General features: G+C 53.4%; 1 protein-coding gene and 1 long non-coding RNA gene across 3 annotated transcripts; one reads left to right on the top strand and one right to left on the bottom strand.

Moving 5' to 3' along the window:
- Nucleotides 1-1,387: 1,387 nt before the first annotated feature.
- Nucleotides 1,388-9,907, top strand: ankrd24 (ankyrin repeat domain 24). Of its 2 annotated transcripts, none has more exons than XM_055507790.1 (21): nucleotides 1,388-1,438; nucleotides 3,121-3,251; nucleotides 3,336-3,424; nucleotides 3,525-3,589; nucleotides 3,669-3,726; nucleotides 3,808-3,878; nucleotides 3,965-4,071; nucleotides 4,458-4,630; nucleotides 4,957-4,979; nucleotides 5,514-5,612; nucleotides 5,692-5,811; nucleotides 5,895-6,024; nucleotides 6,104-6,276; nucleotides 6,349-6,512; nucleotides 7,039-7,793; nucleotides 7,874-8,190; nucleotides 8,262-8,495; nucleotides 8,608-8,784; nucleotides 8,848-9,012; nucleotides 9,119-9,184; nucleotides 9,539-9,907. In XM_055507790.1, the coding sequence occupies exons 1-21, from the start codon at nucleotides 1,403-1,405 to the stop codon at nucleotides 9,605-9,607; spliced, it is 3,222 nt and encodes a 1,073-aa protein (XP_055363765.1). In that variant the 5' UTR covers nucleotides 1,388-1,402; the 3' UTR covers nucleotides 9,608-9,907. The 2 variants fall into 2 exon arrangements, with proteins under 2 accessions (XP_055363765.1, XP_029003919.1); XM_029148086.3 differs by lacking the exon at nucleotides 1,388-1,438 and adding an exon at nucleotides 2,712-2,884.
- Nucleotides 6,079-7,120, bottom strand: LOC114854043 (uncharacterized). Its single transcript, XR_003785722.2, has 3 exons — nucleotides 6,987-7,120; nucleotides 6,328-6,502; nucleotides 6,079-6,216 (listed from the first exon to the last, which is right to left on the bottom strand). It is a non-coding gene; the product is annotated as an uncharacterized LOC114854043 (long non-coding RNA).
- Nucleotides 9,908-9,979: the final 72 nt, after the last annotated feature.

Raw genomic sequence — 9,979 nt, 5'->3', positions numbered from 1 at the left:
TGCACAAATCAGGAACAAGTGAGAATCAATATGTTGTGCTAAAGGCCTCATCTTCTGTTTATTCAATAAAGACATGTTGGCAAAATGAGCACAAACCATTTTGTTGGCAAAAATAAAAATGTCTAGATGCTTTTTATGAAAAAGCAGCATCGTTCTAGCAGCCTTTTGGGTTTTTCTACAGAACCCCCCTCATTAACCTCCTTAAACCAGTCACATACTGAACATATATTTAAAATGCACTTCCATATGAGCCTGGATGCGGAGCCACAACTGTATGAAATCAAAAACCAGCAAGAGATGGAAAATCAGAGAAAGGCAGGGCGTCGTGCAGTGAGAGGAAGACACAATGGGAGGAAAAGTGAAAGACAGACAGAAGTGAGCAGACAGACAGGTACAGGCTCATTGTGCTTTTTCATGCAAGATAAACACTCTTGCATAGCAGCCAAAGATTTAATTGAATCAAAGTGAATCCAACAAGGTTGGGAGAGAATTAATAGGACTCCCTCATTATAAAGGGCTAAATATGGATGTGACATTTCCTCTCAACTTCACGCTTCAGTCAGATGTTGCTCCTCCGCAGATGAACTGAATTTATGAAATCTGAAAAAGCTGCACGCACCACCCTGCTTTTACTGCGGCGCTTCAGCGGCTGCAGACGTCAATGGAAAACCTGTCGCACACCAACACGCGTGTCTTCAGAGGAAATGCATTTAATACGACTATAAACACGCGCCTTTGGTTTGAATTAAGGGAAGCAAAAACCCATCTCTGGGAATGAGTGGTTTAATCTGCCTTGGCATTTACTGCCACCTTCTGGTGCTGTGTGTGTACTGCACGTGAGTAGAAACAAAGGTTTCAGCTTGATGGTTTGTCAAAATAATTCGTATTAAGAATTGTGAAATGCTGATGTGAAAGTAATTAACGCACGTGAAGTTTGTTTGTTTGCTGTGATTGTTATTTGTCAGCTCTAAAAGCTAAATAAACTTTAAAAAGTACTAGTAGCATTAGCATTAGCATTAATATTAGCAGTAGCAGGTTGTGCTGGATGCTCCACGCCGCTGTGTCCCACACGCCACCGACACAAAACGTCACTCATTCCCGCCAATCAAACGCCGATCCGGCATTTTGCGCATTGCTGATTGGATGATAAACGACCGGGGCGGGCGCAATGCCGGCGTCGACCAGACAGCAGAGACTGGGGTGTTTAGTGAGCGGCCAGTGAGACGCTCACCTGGAGTGGGACTGTCCTGCAGGTATGTGGGTGCACGCTGGTGCCAGGCCTGTTTACACCTGTGTGTTTGCTGCAGTGAGGTTTGTGTGATAATCAAATAACTAACTTTTTACATTGACTCTGTATTTTTCATTTCAGTGTTCAAGCTGAGCCAAAGCTGACAGAGTCATTATGAAAAGTCTGAAGGCGAAATTTAAAAAGAATGAGGTAAGTGTGTTTCAAAAGCAGGTTTTCTGGTTTCTACTCCAAGGAGCTATTTAGAGGCGCGAGCAAGTAGAATTTAACCCACTAAACCACCGTTTAGTGTTTATATTGGTCCCAGCTTGCTCCCAGTGTGTGTCTGTGTGCATGTGGGGGGGGGGGGGGGGCAGTGGGATACGGTGTCACCATGCAGCAGCAGGAGAGCAGCGCTGTCTCCAGACCGCTGCCATAACCAGAGATCTCAGGTAGCCTTCAATAATTCACACGCACACTCACAGTCCTAGTTTTTCTAATCTCCTGCTGTTGCTGCTAATTTCCCACCGAGGGTTCGCAGCACGCGCAGTGCTCTATGTTTCTAATGGGGCTTCTTTGTAGTTTGCTCCGTTGCTGTTATTTAAGCGCTTGTTGCACAGTGACGTGTGAACGTCCAGCCTTTGGGCCCTGCAGCCCTGGCAGGTCTAGTCTCAGCTGGCGCCGCCTCGGACCCAGAATATGATCTTTAACATCATCACATCCTGTTACTGAGTCATTTAATATTGAAATTGAACCTCCCAGTTTCACTATGTGACAGTAATAGTGACGACGCTGGGCTTTTTGGTTAAGGCTGAGTAGTTTTCACTTAGCAGTCACAGTAAAGGTAGACAGATTTATGGGCCTCATCACCCGCCTCACCCCCTTCACCCCCCACCCCCCCTTTAGGTGCAGCTTATTCAGATTGTTTCTGCTTTTTGTGCCGAGTCATTAAATCGTCAAGGCCCTGCCTGCTCTGGAACTGCAGAGAAATGTACAGTATGGAGCTGGGGGTGGAGTGGAGGTGTGTGTGTGTGTGTGTGTGTGTGTGTGTGTGTGTGTGTGTGTGTGTGTGTGTGTGTGTGTGTGCGGGGGGGGGGGGGGGGGGGGGTTGCAGGACCTCAAAAAAACTAATAGACTAACATAATTAGGTTAGAGAAAGGAGGACGGTGAGGAAGGAAAGGGAGGAGGTGTGTGTGCGTGCGTGCGTGCGTGCGTGCGTGCGTGCGTGCGTGCGTGCGTGCGTGCGTGCGTGCGTGCGTGCGTGCGTGTGTGTGTGTGTGAGCGGCTGCAGTGGCTGCGCTGGCTGCTGTGTATCCTGGCTGGGACGGGACCAGGGGAGCGCGACACAGGGAGCTCACAGAGGGAATCGCAGCGCTGCTGCGAGTGTGAGTGGGGGATTTTCTGCACACGCCGTCGGCTGCGATGCTGCTGCGACCGCTCCGTCGTGGGGACTAGCCGCCTTCGCCACCCTGCGCGTTGGGGGGGTCTGTGCGTTTGGTATGTAGCCGGGAGAGCGGTGCGCGCTGCCGGCCGGGACGCGCTGAACCGAGCCCAGGACTGTGGGCCGGAGCTAGTCCTGCTAAACCTATGGATCCTCAGCAGCCTGTGTGTAGCCTGATGAAGCGCTTCTGTACTTGTCTCAGCCTGCTGCCGCTGCCAGTATGTATGCTGTCGCTACTAACCAGAGGAATAGAGAAGCAATAATAATAATAATAACATCAACAATATTAATAATAATGTACGTTTGTGTCTTAACATGAGCAGCATCAGTAGCTGCATAGTTTCTATGGAGGCAGCCCGGTCATCCTTTGTGGTATATGCATTGTGAGGATGGTATCGGGTTCCATTAGGGCAGCATTAGGTCCTGACCTCCCCCCCTCACCCTCACCCCCCAGGGCCAGGACTGGAGCAAGAGCGATGAGAGGCTCCTGCAGGCTGTGGAGCAGAACGAGCCCGACAAAGTCTCCGCTCTCATCGCCAAGAAAGGCCTCTGTCCCACCAAGCTGGATGCTGAGGGGAAGTCGGCGTGAGTCGCTCTCCCACACCCACCCACCCGCCGCCCACCCACATCAGTAGCAGACGCATTCATTTGACTTTGTGGTTGGGGCAGGTTCCACCTCTGTGCATCCCGGGGTCGACTGGACTGTCTGGAGGTCATCATCGCTCACGGAGCTGATATTAATGCCCCTGACGGTGTCGGTACGCTGTTTAATCATCAGATAAGATGGACGTTGATTCTGCTGACTCAGGGCTATCGAGCTGCGTTTGCCGTGCACTGATTGCTAATGTCTGACTCCAGGCTTCAGCGCCCTTCACCTCGCCGCCAAGCACGGTCAGCCAGAGTGCGTGAAGAGGCTGTTACAGGTAAACGCACGCTCGGCCTCACGCTGTGACGCACGACGCGTCCAACAATTTCATCTTTAGCTTTTACTTCCCCGCGCAGGAGAGAATGGAAGTAGACGGCACCGACAGCATTGGAAGGACGGCGCTTCATCACGCAGGTTGTAAAGCTACAACACCAGTCAGTTCCTCCCAGAGCCATAAAGTAGTAAACGTTTGAATCATAACTGTATTTCATGCAGCGGTCGCTGGCTGTCTGTCCTGCACTGAAACCCTGTGGGACTTTAAGGCCAGTCTGGACGTCCAGGACAGCGTAAGCAGCACCGCTCACTCACGGTTGTAAAATACACGGGACCACATTATCAAAGGCAGATGACGGGTGGTGTTTGACTCTTTCAGGACGGGGCCACACCCCTGATCCTGGCGGCCCAGATGAGCAGAGTGGAGCTCTGCGCTTTCCTGTTGGGACGAGGTGCCGACGCCAACATACAGGACAACCAGGGAAGGTACAGGTCCACGTAGCTTCCTGTTTGATCATGACTCAGAGGCTCAGGCACTTGGAGGGCATTTGGAGACAGACTGGGGTTCGATGAAGCTTCTTCGGCTAAGCCCAACCAGAGTCCACCAGAAGATTTACAGGGGGAGAGAGATTTGTAGGGATGAGGGTCAGAGCGTCCAGCAGGGAGCAACAGATTCAGTCTGAATGAACCACTGGCTGAGGAGGAATCAGTCTGTAGTTTAATGCCCTACGCTACGTAGACACACTTTGTGCTCATGCATTATTAATGTGTATATTGGTCTAAGAGTGACTTTAAAATAGCCCGTGTACAGTGTTTAGCTGTTTGGATGTGGTGTGTCAGCGCTTGACTGTGACAGTGTTTGCGAATCGCAGATCTGCACTGATGTTAGCCTGCGAGAGCGACAGCGCTGAAACCACAGCGGTTCTGCTCCGAGGCGGCGCCGACACACAGCTGGTCGACGGCCTGGGGCACAAAGCCGCCGACTACAGCCAAAGCGCAGGCAACCAGCGCGTGGTGCACATGCTGCAGGACGGAGTCCTCCCAGGTACCGTGTTCATTAGGTCATTGGGCACCAGGCCCGGTTCTGTTGTGTTCTCTATGCTGGTGACGAAGCTACAGCGATCGCTGCACAGCCCATAGTAGGAACACTCAGACCCAGAGGAGGGGGATCAGAGGGACAGCTGGGTGTGATCCCATCAAAGTCGCCCCTTAATCACATAGAAAACAGATGTGTCCTGATGTGTGAAGAAGAGGTTTTACCATAATAACACACATAATATCACATGAGATCTGAACGCGTGCCTCTGGCTGTTTGCTGAGCTGCTCCGGAGGTTCGTGTGTTTCACCGTGTCCTTTCCTCCGCACACGCAGCGTCTGAGGCCGCGGGCGAGGAGGTAACGTTGCATAGCTGCGTAGCGCATCATCCCCTCCATCAGTGAGATCATGACCCACTTTGGCCCTTCATATTGTGCATGCTTTCCAATATGAGGTCATTGTTTTTGAGTGGCGCCCTTCTTTGTGTTGGCCTTCGTTTTCCATTTGTTGCAGAGCCTTTCGTCCTATCTTACTCTCCTTCATCCACTTGTTTTGAGTTATGTGTAATCCCCCACCTCACCCCTCACCCCCACACAGCCCCCCCAAGTGCCTTCAGGCGCCTCCTCGGTGCAAGGGGGCACAACCCCCCGCAAACGGAAAGCTCCTCCACCCCCCCGCTCTCCTCTCCAGGTACTGTAAGAGACATTGCTCGTCCAATATACGCCCCGTTGTGTGGTAGAATAACATTAGTGCCATTTCATATCACACGGGGAAGAATGTCTTGTTAGCTGTTGAGGGTCTGCGATCATCATCTAAATCTCTATAAAAGAAATACGTTTGGATCAAAACACTTTATTGACACTCACCTTTGTTCTTTTCTCCCCACAACAAAGATTCAAGGTCTGCCACCATCGCCCCAGCCCCGGACCCGTCCTCCGTCGGCTCAGTCCCCTGAGCCCCAGTCCCCCGCTGCCTCTCCACAGCCATCACAGGTCGCCCTCGGCAACCTTAACGCCTGCTTATCTACATCCTCCAAAGTGCCGTTGCTTCATATTTATTGCCCCTGTCAAGGTGGAGGATGAGGAGGTCTTCGAGGAGATACGGAAGCTGCGTTTGGAGAGGGGCCGTCTGCTCCAGAAGATCAAATCGCTGGAGCAGCAACAGCAGAGTGCCATGTCCGCCTTGGAAGAGGTGCTGCACTGCAGGAGGCGCGCGTTCCCCCTCCCGTCTGACTGCATTCCAGCCTAAAGCATGTGTCTGTGTGTCTGTGGTAGCTGTCGCAGCTCAAGCAGCGTCTGGAGCAAGCAGAGGCGGAGAGGGACAAGCTGCTGGAGGAGCTGAGGGAGGGCCATGGCATCGGGGTCAGTGACTCCGAAGACATGGATGAAATGCTGGACTTCCCAGGTATGTGATCCACACGCCCTTTAAGGCTGTGACACAGTGCTCGGAGTTGTCAGTTATATCAGAACGCTCTCATCTCTAGAGAAGCTGCTCTCCAAACGCTCCAGAGCCATATCTGCTCAGGATGAGCTCAGCTCTCCAGCCCCCGCGGCCTCGGCCGGCCCGTCTCCTGCAGACCCAGGAACCGTCGCAGAGCTGCACAAGCAGATAGAGGAGCTCGCGTCACAAAACTCTGAACTTGTTCTGAAAGTGCAGGTGAGGCGCACAAATACACACAGACTGGCTCGTCCTCACACAGGCATTCACCTGACACGTCTTTTTTTGCAGATGCTGGAGATGTACGAGAAGGACGACACCGACATGCAGATGTCCAGCACAGACTTTGTCCCCTTGGCTCAGTACGAGACCCTGCAGAAGGAGCTCGAAGCCCTGCAGGAGCGTCTGTCTCAGGCCCAGGCTTTGGACGAGGCCTCCAGTGTGGCTGAGGAGCGGTGAGCCTTCATTATTCATGCCTTCTAACTGAATCATCAGTAGCATGTAATGCACCACGAAGCCAACACTGGTTCCTGTTGCCCCGAACTCCACACTAAATTAGATTTTTATTCTGAGATGTGCTTCCTTTGCTAATATCAGCAGTATCTGGTTTCTTCTGCAGGCCTGTTAGTAAAAGAGCTGAGCTTTTCTCTTTTTCTCGCAGCATGAGGTAGGATGAGCAGGTGTAGGTGGAAAGTCAAGTCCTCTGTCAGATTCCCATAATTGGGTTTTGGACACTAATAAAAGTGTTAATGTTTAATGTAGTGTAAAATATAACAACTGACAAAATCAGTCCCTATTAGGTCAAAGTTTTTTTTGACTAAGATTTGAGAAAGTGTATAAAAAATTGTTTTCTGCCATATAAAAGTCCTGAAAGAATAATTAGCACTTTATCATACTAGTTTTATTAGTATTAGTAGTGTGATGCTCACCATTTTTCTGATGCAGCTGATTTGAGCTATTAATGATCCTCTTGTTTTGCAGTAATGAGAAGCCTCAGGGAGATGCAGAGGGCGTTGAGGCTCTGAAGGAGAAGTTGCACGGACTGGAGGAGCAGTTGGCCTCCTCCAAGTCTGAACTTGAGGAGTTAAAGGAGCAGATGCGCCTCGGTGTGCTCTCCGTGGAGTGTGTGGACGGAGACACTCTCACAGCAGGTGCTGGGCCTGCAGGCCGGTCTGGGGTGGAGGAGGAGGGCCTGCGCCAGGAGGCACAGCAGCTGAGAGCTAGGGTGGCGGAGCTGGAGGAGGAGCTCGCCAACAGAGCGGGTGACGAGGGGGGTGAGAGTAGCTCAGACAGTGACACAGTCAAACAGCTGACGGAGAAAGTAGAGGCGCTGCAGGCTGCTCTGGACCAGAAGGAGTCCACGCAAGGAGAAGGGAAGGAGGAGGAAGCAGGCCTCCGAGGCAGAGTGGCTGAGCTGGAGGCCGCGCTGGCAGAGAGCGGACCGCCAGCGAGAGAGGGAGCGGTCGGGGATGAGGTGCGACGCCTTCAGGAGCGCGTGGGGGAGCTGGAGGCGGAGCTGAGGAGACGCGTGCCCCGCTCCGAGCTGGAGGAGGTGCAGGTGACCCTGGGCCTCCAGTGCGAGCAGCTGGCCAGGGAGAGGGCCGACGTGGCCCGGAGGCTCAACGACGCGCTCCTGGAGCTGGAGAGAGGCCGGCCGCCCCCGCGTGGCGGCGAGGAGGAGCAAGAGGAGGAGGAGGAGGAGCACTCGGAGAGTTCCGAGCGCTCGCTCGCATCAGGTGAGCGCCGCCGCCTTCTATTTGCTGGAATTCCCCCTTCTCTGCTCACTTTGCGATCGGCCTTGTGCCTGTTCCATTAGAGCTCTCCAGATTCTCCCTGGCGGCGGTGAGAGAGGAGCTGGAGGCGGCCAGACAGGAGGCGGCCCAGGCCCTGGAGTGTCTGTGTGCGGAGCGCGAGGGCCGCGCTCAGGACGCGCTGCAGCTGAAGGACGCGCTGCCGCTGTCCGAACACAGGGAGGCGCTCTCCGCGGTGTCAGAGCAGCTGGCTCAGACGCTGCAGGAGCTCCAGGAGGAGAGGAGCCTCCGCCGCCAGGCCGAGGAGCGCGCCGCCGCGCTGGAGGCCACGCTGCAGAGCACGCACGATGCCGTCCCCAAAGAGGAGCACGAGAAGATAAAGGTCAGCAGGGAAATGCAAAACAGTCCCGAGACTGAGGGGAGAGGGGCTCATCGCTGCGTCCTGCGTCACAGGCAGAGCTCCAGCGCGCCCTGCAGGCCAGCGAGAGCAGCGCAGCGGCAGCCCAGGATGCTCTGACGGAGAAGGAGATGGAGCTGAGGGAGCTGAAGTCCCAGAAGGCGGCCGAGCGGGGCCTGATCTCCAAGGAGGAGCACGAGGCCCTGCGGCTGTCTCTGCAGGCGGAGATCAACGCAGCCACGGCGCGCTTCAATGATCTCACACGCAAACACGAGAAGACGTGCACGGAGGTGTGTGTGTGTGTGTGTGTGTGTGTGTGTGTGTCATATACTTTTAAATCCTTTTAATGCCGTGGTTGTGGTGACATTCATGCTGACAGAGACTGTGCTCCTGCGGGTGTAGGTGTTCCAGGTCCAGAGGGAGGCTCTCTTCAACAAGAGTGAGCGTCAGGCTGCAGAGTCCCAGCTGGTCAGAGTGCAGCAGCAGCTGGCCGAACTGCAGGCCCAGTCCAGTCACATCCAGGAGCTGCACAAGGAAATCCAGAACTCCCAGGGTCTGGTCAAAGAGAAGGACCGCAAGGTGAGGGGTCGTTCAGCTTGACGTGCAGCCAAAGCGAGGCTCAAACTGACTGCTAGCATGTAGATTACAGAACTGTCCAAGGAGGTGTTCCGGCTGAAGGAGGCCCTAGGAGCTCTGTCGCCTCCTCTTGGCCTCACGTCCGCGTCCTCCTCACCCCCCCATCACGTCAACCCTGGGCAGCAGATGGCACTGCAGAACAGGATCTCTATACTGAGCCAGCAGCTTCAGGTAGGCACGGGCCTTCATCATACCACCATCATCATCATCATCATTGTACCATCATCTATATGTCAAAGTGAACATGACAGCTACATTTTCTGTGACCTTTTTGCAGGACTGGGAGAGGAAGCACAAACAGGTGGTGGCTGTGTACCGTTCCCATTTACTGGCAGCTGTACAGGTCAGTTATGAGAAGGAAAGGTTTTTGCTTCTATGTGTTTACACGTGTTCAGTGCTACGGTACAGTATGTTCCATGTCTAAACGCCTGGACAATGAATGGCTTCGCTAGATTTGAGCTCGTCCCAATTCGTGATGCTGACAATAAAGAGTGGAACGATCGGTTCACCATCTCTGCTTACGAAACAAAGCGGATGAAATTTCAGAAAGCTGCCGGGGCTCGACTCCCTCGCCTCCTCGTGTCCTGTCGGTTTGACCGCGTTCCCCACAAGCACGGCACCGGAGGACACGTTCTTCTGCTGAATGAGTGCGGCTGAATGTCAGCGGTAATAATACACACTCACGTGACCCCCGCAGGGTCGCATGGACGAGGAGGTGCAGGGTCTGCTGCTGCAGATCCTGAGGATGACGCAGCAGGGCCAGTAGGACCAGTAGGACCAGTACGCTGCCGCACGTTCCAGTCCGGCCGCCTGCAGGAACAGCAGCGCTGAGATGTTTTCTAGAAAGCCAAAAACCCCACTCTGTGGCCAGACACACCTGCATGCGTGAATACAGTCACCCGAACAACCGCGACTGGCATCCAATAATAATAAATGAATGGTTAGTGCCTTCAGACGTCAGGACTTCATGCAAGAGGCGGAGAATGCAAGGCAGTTCTTCAGAGCTCTGCCTGTGACCTGGCTGATTTTATATTCTATTGTTATAATAAAACAGAAATCAATGGTCTTTTGTTTGTGACTTTCTCATGGCTGAACACAGAGCCCATGAAATGCGCCACTGCTATGCTGCCGGTCTATT

This window comes from Betta splendens, chromosome 4 (assembly GCF_900634795.4).
Source record: "Betta splendens chromosome 4, fBetSpl5.4, whole genome shotgun sequence".
Classification (NCBI taxonomy): domain Eukaryota; kingdom Metazoa; phylum Chordata; class Actinopteri; order Anabantiformes; family Osphronemidae; genus Betta; species Betta splendens.
The sequence above is the reverse complement of the archived record's forward strand: the minus strand, read 5'-3'. Positions and strand labels throughout refer to the sequence as shown.